General features: G+C 33.7%; 2 protein-coding genes across 6 annotated transcripts; one reads left to right on the top strand and one right to left on the bottom strand.

The window, feature by feature from the left end:
• Positions 1 to 1,529: 1,529 nt before the first annotated feature.
• LOC138933526 (serine-rich adhesin for platelets) lies at positions 1,530 to 13,302 on the top strand. 5 transcript variants are annotated; one of them, XM_070296299.1, is made up of 5 exons: positions 1,530 to 1,775; positions 1,883 to 2,044; positions 2,271 to 2,596; positions 2,795 to 4,460; positions 5,234 to 13,302. In XM_070296299.1, exons 4-5 carry the CDS (start codon positions 2,795 to 2,797, stop codon positions 10,003 to 10,005), a joined length of 6,438 nt encoding a protein of 2,145 aa, XP_070152400.1. In that variant the 5' UTR covers positions 1,530 to 1,775; positions 1,883 to 2,044; positions 2,271 to 2,596; the 3' UTR covers positions 10,006 to 13,302. The 5 variants fall into 5 exon arrangements, with proteins under 5 accessions (XP_070152400.1, XP_070152401.1, XP_070152398.1 ...); XM_070296300.1 differs by lacking the exon at positions 1,883 to 2,044 and having other exon boundaries at positions 2,312 to 2,596; XM_070296297.1 differs by lacking the exon at positions 1,883 to 2,044.
• On the bottom strand, positions 13,197 to 18,214 carry Gtpbp1 (GTP-binding protein 1). The gene is made up of 11 exons (XM_070296302.1): positions 18,017 to 18,214; positions 17,038 to 17,416; positions 16,835 to 16,946; positions 16,522 to 16,702; positions 16,254 to 16,432; positions 16,026 to 16,178; positions 15,650 to 15,899; positions 15,415 to 15,559; positions 15,016 to 15,334; positions 14,672 to 14,943; positions 13,197 to 14,534 (listed from the first exon to the last, which is right to left on the bottom strand). Exons 2-11 carry the CDS (start codon positions 17,134 to 17,136, stop codon positions 14,355 to 14,357), a joined length of 1,890 nt encoding a protein of 629 aa, XP_070152403.1. The 5' UTR covers positions 17,137 to 17,416; positions 18,017 to 18,214; the 3' UTR covers positions 13,197 to 14,354.
• Between the last annotated feature and the right edge of the window lie 534 nt (positions 18,215 to 18,748).

The following is an 18,748-nucleotide window of genomic DNA, read 5'->3' as shown; positions in this document are numbered from 1 at the left end:
TTTATCAGATCGTTGCGCTGCAAAAAGATTGAGAAAATATATTCATTTTTTCAAGGTTCAAAAGAGCCATACCCTCTTAAGAATAAATATCACTTATCTAAAATATCTAAAAAACACATACCATAGAAGATTCGTAGTCTTGTTGATTTTACCCTTTTGAAGGGAGGATAGGAGGAAATATTATTCTAAGATAAATCTAGAGCACATATCCTCTAATATAGTGAGTGTTTTCCAGCAAGATACACAGATGACATAAGGTCTGTTCTTTACAGCTGAACTGGCTGCACCAGTTCAGAGCCCATCCTTCTCCTTCCAATGGGGAGAGAAAAAGATAAACTCTGAACCAGTGCAGCCAGTTCAGCACAGTTTAGCTGCGAAGAACAGACCCATAGTGTAACACACAATACCACATGATTGGCTGTCAGATGAAGAAATTTTAAATTCTGTATTTGATAATCAATCGTGTGATACTAAGTTACTCTGCTGCTCAATTATTGCCGTGTATTTGAAGGCTGAGGGAAGAAGAAAACGTAATTGCGCACACGAAGTTACTTGCGCCTTGCGCGTGTAGGTTGTCACGTGATCTAGCATTATAGGGTGTGTTAAAAAATCCTATCTAATCGGATCGACTAGAGTCTACGGCCGGTATTCATAGTCAGTTCTTATTTCAAGATCGTCTTAAGCGGCGTCTACAATAGAGATTTTAAGGCCTAAGCTTTAAGAAGTATGGGAAGTATACAGAGTCAAGTATGAGAAGAATACTCGACTGTGATTAGTCAATTTCTTAAGAGTTAGGGCTTAAAATCTCTATTGTGGACGCCGCTTTAAGATGCTAATACGGCTCTGTGATTGGTTTGGGCTTGAGCAGAATAACTGACTTGACAATGTTTTATGACTTAAGTCTTTGTCTTGAAGAAATGCACAATACTGTACTACAATATTAAAGTCATAAAATATTGTCAAGTCAGCTATTCTGCTTAAGTCCTTTAGAATATCTTAAAACTGTGCTTAAGACAGTCTTAAATATAAGAACTGATTATGTATGCTTATGGTTATGCGCTTAAGGTGTCTTTACATGGTAGCGTTAAAGCGGGAAGCACATACTTTTGCATAAGCGCTTAATCATAAGCATAAAGAATTTGATTGGTCAATTTCCTTATGCATAAGGAAATTGACCAATCAAATTCCTTATGCTTATAATTATGCGCTTATGCAAAAGTTTGTGCTCCCCGCTTAAGCGTCGAGCGTCTGCGCAGAAAATTGCGCAAAATCTAATTTCAGCCTAGAATCTATCTCGTTTAAATTCGACGCTTAATGCTGCCATGTAAAGGCACCTTTATGCAAAAGTCTGTGCTCGAGCCCTAAAATCCATATCAGACTACGCATTGAAGATTGAAATTTGGCCAATCAGGACAAAGAAATTTTAGTCTCTTTTGTTCTGATCAAATTCGGTCAAATTCCAATCTTTAATCTTCAATTTTCAATGTGTAATCTGATACGGGCATAACCGTCGGTTCATCTAAACGGACTTGGTGAAATTGGCCTTGAGCATGAGCCGTAGTAACCGCCAATTGCAAGTGTGGAGTATAGCTCATCGCAATCGCAGACGCAATCCTAGTCGCAAGTCTCTAGTGTGATACGGGCTTTATGAGTCATGTGATTTGGGTGAGAATGAACAATGAACGGAGAACGAAAGTAGAACGTGGTAGGTGGTAAAACGAGAGTCGATCAACGGCCAACGATAAGACATTCGTATGTAATGTTGTGAGATAAAGGTATAGAATAGAATCAGATAGATTTTTATCAATTCTTACGTATGATCGCCAAGCGAAAACACCGCGGCTAGAAAATAGTTAAATAAACCATTGTGCAATGCCAATAGATTATTTTGTGACATCGTCATTCTAATCTAACCTGTACGGAAAGGATCTAAACATAGCTCTCGATTGAAGCATCAGCTTCTAAAAGTTGCGATACTTCAATCAATTCTCTGATTCAATTTATCTCTGATCAGCGAGGAATCTTTATATTCGTAAAAAAAGAGGTTAGAATATCCAATTTATGTCGATATAAATATGCGATGCAAAGCGATTTATTATGAAACATAATAAACCACTTATCACGGGATTATAGGATATTGTTGTCTTATAGATAAAATATTCAGGAAAGATTAGGTTTGTTTTTTATAACTGAACTGGCTGCACTAGTTCAGAGTTTATTTTTTTCTCTCCATATTAGAAGGAGAAAGATAAATGGTTTGTTCTTTTTAGCTGACCTGGGGCTGCACTAGAACTGCACTAGTTCAATTTAGTTTCAGATAATGTAAACAAATGCAAGAATATACATGGGTCTGAAAAAACAGTATAGTGCAATAATCAACATTTATTACAATCTTTCTTCAATGAATATAAATAAAAGGCTCCGAGAATAATAAACAATCGATAAGAAGGACATAAGAAACAAATACAGCCAAGTTCGGAGCAAGTCCATATAACAAAATAAATCGCAAAGAAAAAAATAAAGCACTGCAACGTCGGCGCTTTATTTTTTAACTTTGTTTTATTTATATTATATTATTCACGTCTTATCGATTATTGTATGTTAATTATTTTAATCTAATTTAGTAATATATACGTTGCGTTTTTTCTTGTACATTCAATATTGATAAAAGTTTATTTGACAACAATAAATATAATATTTTATATGTATCTATTAACAATATGATTATATAACATACTCATATATATTTCAATTAAAATAGTCATAATTTGTTTATATATTAAATATGTTATAGATGGATAACTCTGATAAGGAATTATTTAATCCATCACCGAGTTGCAGTAAATCAATAGTAAATACAAATTTAAATCTGGCAATGAAGCAGACAAATGATTTGGTGCAAGATTCAATTAAAGAGAGAAATTGCCTCGTCAAAGATATTTCAGTAAAGCTTACACGTTTACCAAATACAAAAATAAAGAATGGAAAACCAGTTACATTCTTCAATAAAAATAAATATATATACATTAGAAAAAGATACAAATTGTGGAAATTTGGAAATGTTCAGAAAAGGAAAAAAACTTCTAAAAAATCTTCAGTTCAACAAATACTTGAAAAGGAGAAAAGACCTACTACTGAAATTGCTATGGAATTATTAGAAAGTAAAATAGATAATAATACATATGCTCGCTTATATGAACAACCACAAAGAATAGAAGAAGAATCATGTGTAGCTACTCAGCAAGTTGTACAAAATGCACAAGAAAATACTGAAGATTTTACTTTATTGACACATGAAGCACAGAATAAAAAGGAAGACTTATGTGGCGATAAAACATATATATGTGCACGTATTTTACCATACGAATTTCATCAAAAAAGGAATACATTATCTAACAACACTATTGATGCAGTTGCACGTTACAGTTTTTCATCTTCATCATTATCAAATAGCGAGACCACTGAGAAGAATTTAAATACTGACAAGATTTGTGTATCCAAATGCACTTTGTCTAAAGATAAAGAAAGGTCAACGAAAAGACTGGTTCATGAAAGGTTGAGATCCAGAAAATTTGTCATACAAGGAGAACTGGATGAATGGAAGTCTAAAAAAAAAAGGTCCTTATCTGTATCATCTGAGGAGCCTAGATCAAGGAGAAAACGCTGTCGAAGAATATTGTCAGATACATCTGACGATAATGGAACTGCAGTTGAAAGAAATATGGAAATTACTGGAATTGATAATCAAAATAAATCTCATTCGTTTTATGAAAGGATGGATCAAGAAAAATCGCGTCCGAATATACAGATAAATCATGAGGCGTGTATTACTTTAATGAGATTGGAACAAATGGATGACATGGATGTCATTAAATGGCGAGCAAACAGAATAAAAAATGCTTTAGAAATTATTCAATCTCAATCAATAAAAAAACAATTGGACAAGCAAAAGCAAGCAGCATTAAGACATCAAAGAAACGAAATCATTTCGTTAGATGGATGTCAAAAACAAAACTTATCAAAAACACAAAATAACCATAAAGATCTGTCGCAATCGTCAATAGTGTCTAGTACTTGCGTTGAGAAATATTGTCCCGCGAGGTTAAACGATGAACGATTGAATATGATAAAGTTAAGAAAGAAATACAAGCTATTCAAAAAGCCTAGAGTTTTGATAATAAAATTGGAGGCTTTAAAGAATTCTTCCGAAAATGGTAAATATTCGGCAATCGAGATCGATCGTTTAACAAAGAAATATATAAACTTGGTAATAAGTTCTACTTTTTCATTCAAACCTCGCGTATCGTTATTGTATGGATTCGCACATTTACAAAAAAAACGCATGACAGACGTGAACGTCACTCGCACAGAAAATGATAAGACAAGCCGCAGTTTGTCTGATGAACAAAGTGTGAACAAAAGTTCCAAACAACCTGATATAGATGGAAGTTTAGTAAGAGGTACAACTTTCTTCCAAATTTTATTGTGATATATCCATTTTTTTTTCTGAATATTAATTTTTATTTGTCTAATATGTTATTATTTGAAGTACGTGTTTTTATAAAACTTTAGTGTTTTGTAATATTACCGAATGTAACATTACTGAATGTAACATTATTGAAAAAATCAGAACTAAAAAATCTGATATATTATCATACCAATCTTTCGAAATCTCGTGCAATTAATATTAAGAAATTTTTTATTAAAAAGTTGTATATACAAATATATTCTAAATATTTTTCAGATTAAGTTAATTACTGTAGGACATTTCTTACTATACATTTTTTTTAAACCATAGATTCTTTAGTTAATTTTAAATCAATTTTTTCTATAAAAAATTTTGAAATAATTTTATACTTTAAAATAAAAATTTAAAAACATATAAATTTAAAATAAAGTGTCTAATGTTACAAGAAATTGAAAATAAAAAGTTTCAAAATTAAGCTTTAGAAAAATAATAACATATTATTTGTCGAATTTCAAATAGATATTTCATTTTGATTGAATTTTAATTTGAGAAATATTGAAAATTTGAAAGTTGCGATAATTTTTTTTGACAGGTTATCCTATGTACATATATATTGTATATTACAACTATTGTTTAAAAGATAATATTAGGCAATAATTTTAATCAATAGTATTAAGCGATATTGACTGTAGTAATATTATTTTTTATAATTTTGTCGATTATTGATTTTTTCATTGATATGTTATTTATGCTTAATTTTTGCAGATGATCGAGTCGTGGAAAGTAGTAGTAACAAGAATGTTAATTTTGCATTCATCTCTAGCCAAAGTCTGTATAAAAATTCATCACCGAAAATGTTGAGAAGCAAAAACAGTAATTCGCCGCAGAAGTCGCTTCTGGAAATATGGAGAAATGCATTTTGTACACAAAAATCCGTGAGGAAACCGCAAAAAACGAATGGCAAGCAATCCGCTTCTGTTCAATCGACATCAACAAAAGCAGTCTCCATTCCGCGAAACTCGCCAAAGAAATCGGCAGACGCGGGATGTAAGAATTCAGTTTCCAGTTCTTTGGCTTTCACATCTACATCTTCCATAAAAGATAATATATCAGTAAAATCACCTGGAAAACATACTTCATCAAACAAACAAGAGTCAGTACAATCGACAAAATGTAACAAGACATCTAAATTCGAATTATTCACTAATGATACGAATTTTTCAAGTAACGCAAGAGTTGAAGAAACTATCGCTAAGAAGGATCTTCAATTTAAAAATAGCAGCATTTCTAAAAGTCCGCGTAAAGATGTTATAGAAGAGAGTATTATTGTATCAGATTCTTCCTTGAATTCAAACAAAAAGGTTTTGGAGAAAATGTCATTAAAATCATTTGAGAAACCGAGCAATCTTCAACTATTAATCAATGATACGACACCTATAAAGATGTCGAAGACGTCAGAAATATGGAGCATTAATCAGTTATTGTGCAAAAATAAATTTAACTGTATTATATGTAGTATGCCGTTCGAGAATTACCAATCGCTACAAAAACACATGGCGATTAATTCATGTAAAAAAGTCACGAGTTCTTTGCGTCACAATGCATCGAAACGCATAGAATCCACGAAAAATGAGAAAATAATAAGGGATAAAATTTGTCAAGACAAAAATAAGTGTTCAAAACCATCGACATCTCAACAAAATTCTTCTGTTAATATAAAAAGTGACTTTCGCAAATCCAATCGAACTCTTAGTAATACCGCTGAAGAAACCATTTCACCTTCGTTCTCATCACTGTCGACTGGCAGCGAAATACAGAGCAAGGGACGTTTATGGACGCCACAAACAAAAACTAAAACCAGGTTGATTGTAAAGTCAAACTCTGATTTGAATCTAAGATCGCCAAGTGGAACAGAGCTTTCAGAAATAAGGCGTCAAAATTCTTGTAGCTTAAAGGAAAACAGCGATAAAGGAAAACAATGCAAAGTTTGCTTACGATTCTTTAATAGCTATTTGCAGCTATTCGAACATATGTTTAAACATGCAAATCGCATTATCAAGAATGCATATACACCAAGCAAAAATATCTCCACGCGTCGAAATAGTAACGAAAACGATCATCAAAAGACTAACGAAAACAATCATCAAAAGACTAACGAAAACAATCATCGAGTTCCCGATACTTTAATAGAAGTAGAAGCAGCTTCTAAAGAGACCAGAATCAGTGTCGATGTACAGGAGAAAGGATTAGAGAACGCAAATGAATCGAATACGGATCGAAATCTGGCTGCTTTAGAAGTGTCGCAGCGCAATGCAGCTAAGAAGAGAGACAAAACTTCAAATTTATTACAAGCCGAGATGAAGCAAAATTTACAAAAAGAACAATCGATGTCTGCAGCTAATGACGTCGAACACAGGACGGACAGGATTCGATATGTGGAGAAAGAAAAAGAGTGTGCATTAACATCTTTGAAACTTCAACCGACGAAGCCTATTGTCATCTGCAAGTGTCACAGGCCCGAATCAGTCAAAGAGACTCACAACATTCAGATTGAGATAGTGTTATTGTGCGATCCTTGCCAGACTCTGTTTCGACGCTTTGAATGCTTTGAGACACATTGTCAGCGCGCCGTTCATGCATCTTGCGCCAAGAATCGACGACGCAACAGGACACCCAAATTATTGTGTGTCGCCTGCCAAAAAACACTGAACTCTATCCAGGAATTGCAGACTCACCTAACAATGCATGGCCGACTAAATCGCAAAATTCTAAGACTGTCTTTCCTCTGCAACATATGTAAAGTGATCTTCTATTCGCAAGGACCTCTGTTCAATAACCATTTCCACAATCATGTGAAGAACAGGTTGTTTTTGGCTAGTCGCTTATCATTTCCGAAAATTGCCTATGTCAGTATGAAACTCATCGAGACGCTGCCAATCGTGGACAACGAGACGCTGCCAGGCGTGGACAACGAGACGCTGTCAGCCGTGGATAACGAAAAACAGATCGAAGTTTATATACAAGTAGCTGATTACAGATGCCGAGAATGTAATGCGCTTTTCACTTTGGAAAAGGATCTGAAGTCGCACAAAGTGCTCTGTCGATACAAGGCTGCCGTCGTTGCCAATGATAGTGGATCCTCGGATGGCAGGAACGCAAGCTCGGTCATGTCTAAGAAGATGCAAATTTTGTTGATATGTGGATTTTGCAATGAGACATTTTATAATAGGGCGCACTTCGAGATGCATTCGTTGGAGCACAAACAGAAACGGGAGTTGCACTCGCATTACACTTGCGTCACCGTTACTGCCATTACGAAGGTGTTTATCTGCAAAGTGTGCACGACCATGTGGAAATCTCTGAAAAATTTCGAAGAGCATTGGATGACTCACGATAAGCTACAGGAAGTCTATATATGTTCTCTCTGCCAGAATCATTACGACACCATCGATCTATTTCAAGAACATGCAATTACACACAGGAATAGTGCCGAAAAACAACACGAACCGATCTCGTGTAAAGTGATTTATCGCGACCAGAACTTTGAAACGAATATACGACATGCCGCTATAAACGACGATCATATACCTTGCGAGAGTTTGAGTTCCTTTGATGGAAAAGAATCTTCCGAGAAGATTATCGCAGATGATAATCCGATTCAGAAAGAACAGTCGAGGGCTTCTGTACAGCAAAATTTGTTGTCTAAAAATAAACAATCCATAAGAGACGAGACAACATCGCAAGAATTATCACTGGTATCTTCCAGTAAAGAAACACAAGCTATCGGGAATGACGCGAATGTCCAGCAAAAATCACTCGCGCAAATCCCTTCGATTGATGTGGCGAAATCAATACGAGCGGCAGAAAATGGCGATAACGAGAAGAATAAAAATAGCAACGATAATTCGGAGAATCTCGATGAGGATGATTCAGATGAGGAGGAGTTGACAATAGTGATGTCAGAGAGCGAGGAGAATTTAATGTCGAATGTGATCAGAAAGGCCGAGTCAAGAAAATCCGATGACGCGTCTTCCGTTAAATGTAATAATACGCAAGGAAGCGCTACGACGTCCGATGTTACCGCGTTTATCCCTGATGGACAGAGAAAATGTTTCAACGATGCTTCTCCGACCGCTGCCTCTGTAGAAACTTCTGGCAATGTTAGCAAGACTTTAAATTTAAATGCCGAAGTTAATTTGACGACTTTGAATTCAAATACTGAAGTTAGTTTGACAAGAGAGCTCGTAACACAGCTCGAAGTAAATGCAAATGTTTCACAAGATAACGAAACAATCATCGATTGTACGAATATTTTGAATTTAACGGCAACGACACAACTAGCCGACAACGAGAATAGCGCGGATAATAGTTCGATATCTTCAAGCGCGAAACCTGCCGGAGAAAGAGCCAAGGACGTGTCATTACCGCAGAATGTCATGAACTCAATACCCAAATCTTTTCTACGCGTAAAATCCTTGGCAGAACTAACGGACGTTTCATCGCAGAATTTTTTGTGTCACACGTGTGGTCTGTTCTTCGATAGCCTGTACAAATTGATAAAGCATAAATACGTGCATGTTTCTCAGGACGAGCAGAAAGTGAATCAAGCATATACATCAGAGAAGTCGGAGTTTAATCCCTCGAGGCACATAACACAGATTCAACGTCATGTCCCTCAATCTTCTTCGGTGATTACAGGTAACACGCCTCTATCCAGTAACGCGCCTCCATCCGGCAACATACATCCATCTGGCAATGCGCTTCTATCCGGTACCGCATCTTCATGCGACAACGCGCCTCCATCCGGCAGCGTGCATCCATCTGGCAATGTACGTCCATTAAATCGAGTAATCAATTTCGACAATTCCCGACAATATCAAGTAGCCGGCGTAAAGCCGTTGCATAAGGTCACGTATAATACACCAATGAACCAGATGATGAAACTTAATAAGGCACCGCAGTACAATCTCTCGTGGATCCCGTCGTTGAACAATTCCATTGTCGCGCCGCAACAAATGACGCAACAGAAGCCGATCTACCATCAAAACTTACCGCCTCAGATCGCTTATCCGATAAGCACGACGGTTCAACTTGGTCACCAGAGCGTCGGCACCGTGGCGGTTAAACCGTTTATACAAACTATTCAAGTACCCAGACTCCCACATCCACCATCCTCGTATCCGGAGCAACAGCAGCAGCAGCAACAACAACGACAACAACAGCAGCAACAACAACAACAACAACAGCAGCAGCAGCACACAAGTGTCGGCAATGACGTGCGTAATTATCCAATCCTATTGTCTAAAGACAGCGTGCCTTATCAGTTAGCGCCAAACAATGCGGTACCGGCGAACTCGATTAATATAATGCTCATGAACACGATGCTGCAGGTGTCGCAAAATCCGGAGCGTTACATATGCATATACTGTCCGGGTTTCGAGTGCAGTTCGGTGCAAGATTTCGCGTTGCACATGCGTTCGACAAACCACGAGGCACATAATCATTATAACAGTCAATCTTACGTACCTCGAGCTTGAAAACTGTCGATAACGACTTTTATGGGATAATTAAATTGAATTGAATGAACATGATATTCCGCTTTTCTTTTTTTTCTTCTCTATTTTTTTTTTTAGTGTCGTCTGAAAACTGACAATTGGTCTTTTCGGCCGAAAATAAGTCTTATTTTAATTGATAGCGTATTTGAATCGCACGATACTGATAAGACTGACTGTAATTAAATCCAATTTCTTCCTCTTTCTCTCTTTCTATTCAGAAAGTCTGTATTTATTGTTTTAAACAGATATTTCTGAATTGAAGCCAGAAGTATATTTACCAATTGCTTTTCATATATCTGCATATACGGAATGTTTAGAGTCAATCGCGTTACCTGTCGTGTGCAGATAGAGCAGGTAAAACCAAGGAGAAAAGTCTTACCATTTTGTGATCTTTGCAATAATTATTGAAAAATAAATTTAAAAAGATCGACCAATTTGCACTAGTATAAGCGCGCGATAGAAAGGGACGCCCCATTGATATGTGGTTGCGAGAATCCAGCGTTATCTACTGCTCGTACGTAATCGTCAAAATTTCGTCACGCATTTAGCAACCGCAAACTTTTGGACTGACTTTTCTCGTCACGCACTTATACGCATGAATTGGTCGGTTTTTAAAAATTGATTTCTCAATAATTATTACGAAAATTGCAAAATAATCAAGGACTTTTTCTCCTCGGTTTCACCCGCTCTATCTGCACACAACGGATGATGCGAACACTTTATATATATATGTGTGCGTTGTTTTTTCAAAATTTCGGAAAAACATCTCAATATATAGCCTACCATAAATTTTGTATATAATAATAATAATTTTTCTTTATTAGAAAAATTCTTATCTCTCCTTATATATATATATAATAAGATAAAGACTGTGGCATTTATATTTTATTAACCGCTATTTCTAATTATGTCAACTTTTAGTACATTAGCTACCTCTCTCAATTTGAGAGAATAATTTTCTGTTTCTTTTTCTCTGTCGCCGAAGTGATTAATCATTTTCATCGGTATATACAGATATCGCAGAAGAAAAACATATTGATAATAGAAGATTAAAAACGCGAGTTTTTCAAATATGAAACTTATTAATATACACAGTTTGATCAGAAGCGTGTGAATCGAAACCGCTATAAATTTCAGTTTTATCTATCTATAAGTATTTTATCATTTTTATATATATCGCGTTTATTCTTGTGATACTAAAAAAGATATATATAATATCAACGTTTGATTTTATTCGCTTATAAGAAATTGCAAATGTTACACAATACACAAATAAAAAAATAAATATCCAAATATAAAAATATACAATTTATTAAATATAAATTATATAAAAATACAAACATTAACTAAAAAAGTAATATGAGGTCCGCAAAAAAATGTAAGTTAAGTAAATTTTTCTCTTTAGCATTTATTATTATCGTTTCAATTGAATTTCAACATCCTTTTTGAATTGTCAACTCATTGTTTAACGTTCCTTTAACTGATACGTTACAACTGCGTTATAACTGCGTATCTTGAAGTTTTACCAAGTCAATTTCAAAATCATCATCCGTCTATCATTAAGATGTCGCTTAATAATTGTATGTTTTGTTATAATTGTATGTATTTTTATGTATTTTTTTTTACAATGATAAAAATGAAAAGAAAAGAGGAATAAAAGGCAATTATTCTTCTGTAATTCATAATTTTGCAATTTATGTTTTATACCATATTTATAATTTATATTTACCATATAAATAATAATAAAATATTAATTTTTAATGAATTTTATTATTAATAATTCTCGCAAAGTTTTTTAAGGCAATTTGTTGATCGCGATTTCAGAAAACAAAAAAAATAATGAAAAACATTTAACAATTAACTAGCACATGATATTTGTATAGTACTAATTATTGATCATAGTTTATTCGCCATAATTTATTCTAAAATTCCAATATTTCCTGTTATTTATATAATATTGACGAAAAGCGCAAAAATTCCATGATTTATACTAATTCAATTTCTTAATTAATACTATTGAATCTCTTCGCAACAATAATAATTTGTGCTACATATTGTTAGATTCTTATGAATGATAAAGATGAAATAATATACAATTAAAAAAAAGTATTACTTCCTCATTATACGAATAAATTATTAGTTATTATGTTTATAAAGCGAAAAAAGATAACTATTTCAACTAATAACATAGTAAGTCACAAAAGATTTGTATCCCTCTATTTTTAACTTTAAAGTATTAATTATTTTTAAAAAAAATTTTCAGATAATTTTTATTTTATATATGTAATGTTTTATTAGCAGGTATCTCTATCTCTCTCTCTCTCTCACACACACACACACACACATTTTTAATAAAAAAAAATATGAAAATTATTTGTGAAATTATAATTACAGGAATATTTTTGTGACTCGCTGCACACAAACATGTAATACGATGTTATATATAATTTTATATAACTGATTATAAATAAATAGGTAAATATCAGCGAGATTTCTATTAATAAATTGATCATCGTGTAGAGCGATTTTTATTTTTATCATCTTTTAAATATAATGCTTTAAAATTAATTAAGATTTGAAATTTAGAAATTAATTAGATTTAGAATTTAAGATTTAAAATTAATTGATAGTATATTTTATGTAGCTGAAACCATTATACAGTTGTTTGATGTTTTCCGTTAAATTTGCGACAATTTCGAGTTTAAAATTTATATTTTATTTTCAATTCAAAATTAATATTATCGTAGATCAATTTTACAAATAGATTAAAAGTGACGCCAATTAAAACCGACACAATTTAAATAAATTTAAATTATATTACGAACATATACGCGCGAAAATGATTTTCTATATATATTTTTAACAATGTACACATTCGTAAACTAAAAAGAATTTTCATACACTTTACTTACAATTATCATATTAAATGCAGTGCTGATTTCGATTAATATTTCAAATGTCTAATCATTAGATGTTTCATATTATAGTAAATATTTTATTTATTTAGCTCATTGTTGAAATTATGTGTTTTTTAAATATATCTTATTACATTTTATAGACATATATGTACATTAAAAACATATAACAATTGTATAATTGTACACATACACGTAACTGAAAATAAAGTAAAAACTATTATAAAAATAAAATGCAGAATATATATATATATATAATAAATTAAAATTTTTGTCATTCTGGCGATTTTTTAATTATGTTTTAGAAGTGTTACATCACGGTAAGATAAAATGAATTGGTGACGAAGGATATAAAATTGTAAAATATATATACTTTTAAATAAATGCTATTCTTGTGACTTGCATTCTTCTCCTTTATTCGATATTTTGAGCGACATTATTCTTTACAGAATATTGCCCTAATAATGCTATTATGCCAAGTAATGATAACAATAGAAAGACTATTGGAAATGATTTTTTTTTTTTATGATGATGAAAATATCTCGAATAAATATCAGCGCAAAAAAAATATTCGAAAAGATTCCGCATTAATTTTCATGAAAATTTCTCCATATCCCAAATAATAATAATAATAATAATAATAATAATAATAGTTATAATGCACCTGCGCATTGTATTTCTACTTGAAATTCCTTTGCAAGATGTATTTTAAAGCAGAGAGCACACACTTTTACATAAGCACATATCATAAGCATAAGGAATTGGACCAATCAAATTCCTTATGCTTATGATTATGCGCTTATACAAAAGTGTGCTCCCCGCTTAAGGATGAACAATATAAATGAGACATATATATATATATATACATAAATTTTTATACAATGTAGATAAATATAGATATAATTATATACTGTCATAATGAGAAACACAACATCAATATGTCAAATTTTATCATTAAAATCTGAAGGCATTGAAAAAGGGGTTGTATTCACATATCTCTTATACAAATGTATACATCCATTATACTATATATATTTATATCATAGAAATGAAAGACACAGTATGTGTATTTCCTGATATTGATTTTATCTGCACATGTGTCTTTTATAAAAATAATATGATCTATAACTACCGATTTGTTATTTTGTTAAAAGAATATTTTTGAAAATATGCTTAATATTTGAGACGCGTAAAATTGTTTGTCTAATAAATTTATTATATATACTGTAAAATATAACTTTGTAGAGTATATATTTTTTTCTTTTTAGAGAAAAAAATTTTAGATGAAGGATAATCCACAATATAAAATGAAATTGATATGTTGTGAATTATCTTTTAAGAAACTTGTACATAATAGAAAATTTTAAGAGTATACTAATAAGTTTTTTTTTCCTTTTTTTTTTACATTGATAGCTCTTACACTTTTGCAGGAGGGTTTTGCTCTGTTAAAGGCTGAATACTGTTGTTTGCATGAGATCTTCCTCCTCTTCGACCTCTACTTTTCTTATTCTGATTCAAACCAGATTTTTGCGGCACGTTTTCTTGTTTGGCCGTTTGTTCGTCGATAATCGAGTCAGCTTCGGTTATTTCCAAAACCTAACACAGCAAAGTTACATCTATTCACTTACTTTCGCTTCTTACATTAAAATCAGTTATTTATATTATAAAGACATTAGATGAAATATATTGAGAGAAATAACTATTTTAATTATACCATATTGTGTAAATTATACCTGTAGATTTGTGTTTTGTCGAGCTTGCAATGCTTTGTTCGGCTTATTAATTCTCGATGTTTGCGTAGTGGTATTATTTGAATGCGGTATAAGTTTCACTACATTTCCTACTGCTTTAGTACGACCTTCTCTAAATACCATTCTCTGTCCAGGTTTTATATATTCAGGATGTTTGATAAACCTAAAATGCACTAGAGCTTTGTCGCCCGTTCTCAAACAATCCTGGGACATGGACAATATAGAAGCAGTTTGCCTTATACTGCCACAATGTACTGCAATAATTTTTTCAATGTACATTAACATGTACGATGCGATGCATGATAATCATTTAAAAAAATAATTACCCATTGCTTGATAGCGTGAACTGATTGTTGTAGGATGATGTAACACCAAAATTTCACCTTCAAATTCCCAACTGGCCTGTGGATTGAGCGCGGGTGCAACCATTACCATTCCCTTGCGAATGTGCGATCGTTTAATCTTCTTTAAGGCGAAACTAGCTGTTTGTCCGCCCCTGACTTCGCGGACCGGCATTCTTTTTCGATGAATACTTTTGACAGCTATAGGCGTGAACCGACCCAACGGATCGGGCCCTAATAGCAAGGTATCGTTTAACTTTATAATACCTTTCAAAGTTGTACCAGATACCACTGTACCAACACCCTGAAATTTTTAATTATAAAAATCACGATTCGCGTGTAATAAAAAAATATAATTTGTGTGTAATATCAAGTAATACATACTGGTACAGAGTATGTGTCGTCGATTTGAAATTCTGCAGGTTCATCATCATGACTAGTAATCCTTGCAGTCAGCAAATTGAGAAACATCTTGAGAAGATTTAAATTTTCACCGGACACATTGGATACTTGAAAAATTGGACACAATCTGCAAATATTACAATACCCTGTTGTAGTCTGACTATAATATTATTTTTCTTTATATAAAGCCTATATACATGAGATACGACGAATTTACCGTTCTGAGACAAAATTCGTGGCGCTAACCACTACATCATCAGGTGTCTTAACTGTAACTGGAACTTTTCTGCAGCCAGGGGACTTTAAAATCCTTATCAGCAGCTTTAAATTTTCCTGCAGGACATTCGGTGGGCACATATCGATTTTTGTGACGACGACGAATACCGGTACGGACAGCGCTAAAGCAAGGCCCAAATGTTCCTTAGTCATTCCCACAATACCGGCATTCGCTCCAATCATTAACATACCTGAAATAATATTTGAATTAAGATTACGATTCATCGAGCTCGTTTAATGGTAAACGGCGCCGTCGTGGCGGAAAAGATATTTTTATCACATTCTACAATTGTAGTTGCAACGTAATATGTTTTTACCAAAGTCTGGAGCGTGTCCCGTCATTCCAAAGACAGTTGTCTTTAAATATCTCTCATGGCCAGCGAGATCGATAAACGTTATTACTTTAGAGGATTTCTCACATATTTTAACCCAGTCTAGTGATCCATGCTCAGGTTTATTAACTACATTCCCTACAAATCCGTAACGATATGATAGTAAGAGGTGAAAAATAATATAGAAATATGCAACAAAGAGCCGATACTCACCGACGCTATCGAACCCGAGTATGTCATTTCCAACTGAGCTGGTCCGACCTGTTTCAGCCTCGTGCTTGTGACGGAATAATTTTTGACGTGCCAGGCCTCGTCCATTGTCAAGTTCGCCGTGAGTCAGAACTCCTAATAGCGTCGATTTACCGGCATCCACATTACCAACAACAGCAACCCTTTAAACAGTTGTTGAATGATTATCCTTACATTAAAAATTATAAGACTGCTGACAATGATTTAGAGACTAATGTCGTTAAATGAAAACCTGATTTCTAAGAAATCTTGTCGATCGAGACGTCTCCTCACTAGATATTGTCCCGTAAGTCCGTCATCTGCTTTAATTTGACGTAAAAGTACACAATCTGCTTCCAATGTTGCAGCAAGGGACTGTAAAGTAGCAACCGACGCATCATACTCATCCTCTTTTAATCCACCCTCAGTTCCATCTAAGTATATTACATAAGAATTTGTTTAAGAATTGGTTGATTCAAAGATTTCTAGTTAATATAATAATGTATAAAAACAATATGATTGCACTTTTTTTTTTTTTTTTTCAAAACATTTTGAAAAATCTGTACCTTCAGCAATACCAATTTCAAAGATTGTCTCGCTGCCTCCATCCTGAATCCTTTCTCTCAATCTTCTTAGCAGTAGTTCGTATTGATCCTCGGATGGACTGACCAAGACATTCTAAAAAAGAAAATTTACAATATATGTATTATATTATAAAGAACAATTTATGAAAAGAAATATAAATTTAGCAAAAAGAATCTCAATGTACCTTTCCCCTGACACTGGAGTAATCTACAATGGAGACAGATTCATGCTCCTCCGGTAGACGAGCAATAGTTTGCGATATAATTGGTCCAGTGCCCGACATAATATTTAGTAAAGGTACAAATGCAAACGCATAAACACATCCGCTTCTCTGTGTCTTATTTCTCTGACAGCGATTTATTCAATTATTTATCTATGAATTTATTTATTCCTCTTGCGTACAAATGTCCATTACAGACATCTTCCAATATTTAAATCCAATTCTTCTTCTGTAGATTATTAGTATTTGTGCATACATTACTGTAGTACTGAAAATTTTGCTTGCCCTTGGGCAATATCTATTGTACTCGAGCGTTCGATCCTATCAATGCCATCTTTATAATCTGCAACAATATGGCATGTAGATAACATTTGCTCTTGAACCACAAGTGATTGACAAGTAGCATCGGTTGCATTAATTTATGCGCACGATTAAACTTATTTGGCGTAACACTTGTTGAGATTATACCATTGTTAATTAATATTAAATTTTCTTCGAAATTACGATGGAAAGTGAGAAAAATAACTTATTATCTATCTCAAAGATATAAAAATAGACGCACATACATAAACGCATACATATTCCTATCCGCTTGGCGTTTCATACATGTAGCGTAAACATCAATCGCGATTTTGCCAAGTGTGAGAGGGAGAGAAAGAGAGAGACGAAATTGTGCAATCTGGTCAACGCATATTGTCGTATTTTAAGCAAGTACGCGTTATAGACTCTAAAATAAAACGCGATCCAAACTGAAAAAAATATAAATATCTGACAGATTTTTCACGCACCCGCATCTGCTCGACAAAAGCAAATTTTTCATCCGTAACGATAAATGGAATAAATTTGAGGTAATCGCAGGGATAGCCGCTATACATGAACGTTTATATATCGCAATCTCCAATATTCTATTTATTTCTATTCGTATCTGAAGGATCTAATTTACCCGTTAAAAGAAGAGACGTCGAGGAGCGAGATCCGTCGTCTTTACGCCGTTACAATTTCACATGACAAATTGACAGCTGTGCGCTTGCGAAAGTACTGTCAATCGTACGTGTCGCGTGTTGTGCATGTTGTGTCAGTTGCGTGTTGTGTACGAGAACGAGAGAGAGAGAGAGAGAGATGTTGTGTAAGACGACACTTGGCAGCGAGGAGGGGTATATATATACACGCTTACATATGCACACGTTACGGGTAATCGCGCTTTACGTAAGACGAACCAATCGCAGTGAAAGGCACACGACGGTCCAATCATATCGGATCGGTTACTCGGTCGCGCTACACCGACATTTCCGCGTTCTTTGTTTCCCCTCTCGTCTCGTCTTGTGCTTTTATACCTTCTCGATTCGAAATGACGATATCATATGTACACTTTACGGAATATCTCTGTGAATCGCAATATTTCTTCATATCTCTTCATCTTTATTACGGGTAAATTTAATTTTTCAACCGTCAAACTTTTCGACAGGATTGCCAACATGATGAATGAAATGTTATAACCGTATAATTTTTAGATCGTTGCATATTGTTAAATAGCTGATCTTTTTACTGTTACTTTCTATTAATATACTAAAAGATATCGTGAACAAAAAGGATGAAACGATACCATGAGCGTTGCAGGCGTTAAGTGGAACGCGGCTTAAACCCGTATCAGACTACGCATTGAAAATTGAGATTG

This window comes from Polyergus mexicanus, unplaced genomic scaffold (assembly GCF_030449975.1).
Source record: "Polyergus mexicanus isolate NDT 795.1 unplaced genomic scaffold, iyPolMexi1.0 SCAF_5, whole genome shotgun sequence".
Taxonomy (NCBI): domain Eukaryota; kingdom Metazoa; phylum Arthropoda; class Insecta; order Hymenoptera; family Formicidae; genus Polyergus; species Polyergus mexicanus.
Note: the sequence above shows the minus strand (reverse complement) of the source record. Positions and strands in the feature narration are given on the sequence as shown.

What these genes read in the sequence shown, in the direction of transcription:
- Gtpbp1 (XM_070296302.1), bottom strand. Translation starts at nt 17,136, where the DNA reads ATGTCGGGCACTGGACCAATTATATCGCAAACTATTGCTCGTCTACCG. An exon ending in ACTCCAGTGTCAGGGGAAAG is followed by an intron (nt 16,947 to 17,037) that starts GTACATTGAGAT and finishes TTTCTTTTTTAG; the next exon opens with AATGTCTTGGTCAGTCCATC. An exon ending in ACGACACATACTCTGTACCA is followed by an intron (nt 15,335 to 15,414) that starts GTATGTATTACT and finishes TAAAAATTTCAG; the next exon opens with GGTGTTGGTACAGTGGTATC.
- LOC138933526 (XM_070296301.1), top strand. Translation starts at nt 2,795, where the DNA reads ATGGATAACTCTGATAAGGAATTATTTAATCCATCACCGAGTTGCAGT. An exon ending in AGATGGAAGTTTAGTAAGAG is followed by an intron (nt 4,461 to 5,233) that starts GTACAACTTTCT and finishes TAATTTTTGCAG; the next exon opens with ATGATCGAGTCGTGGAAAGT.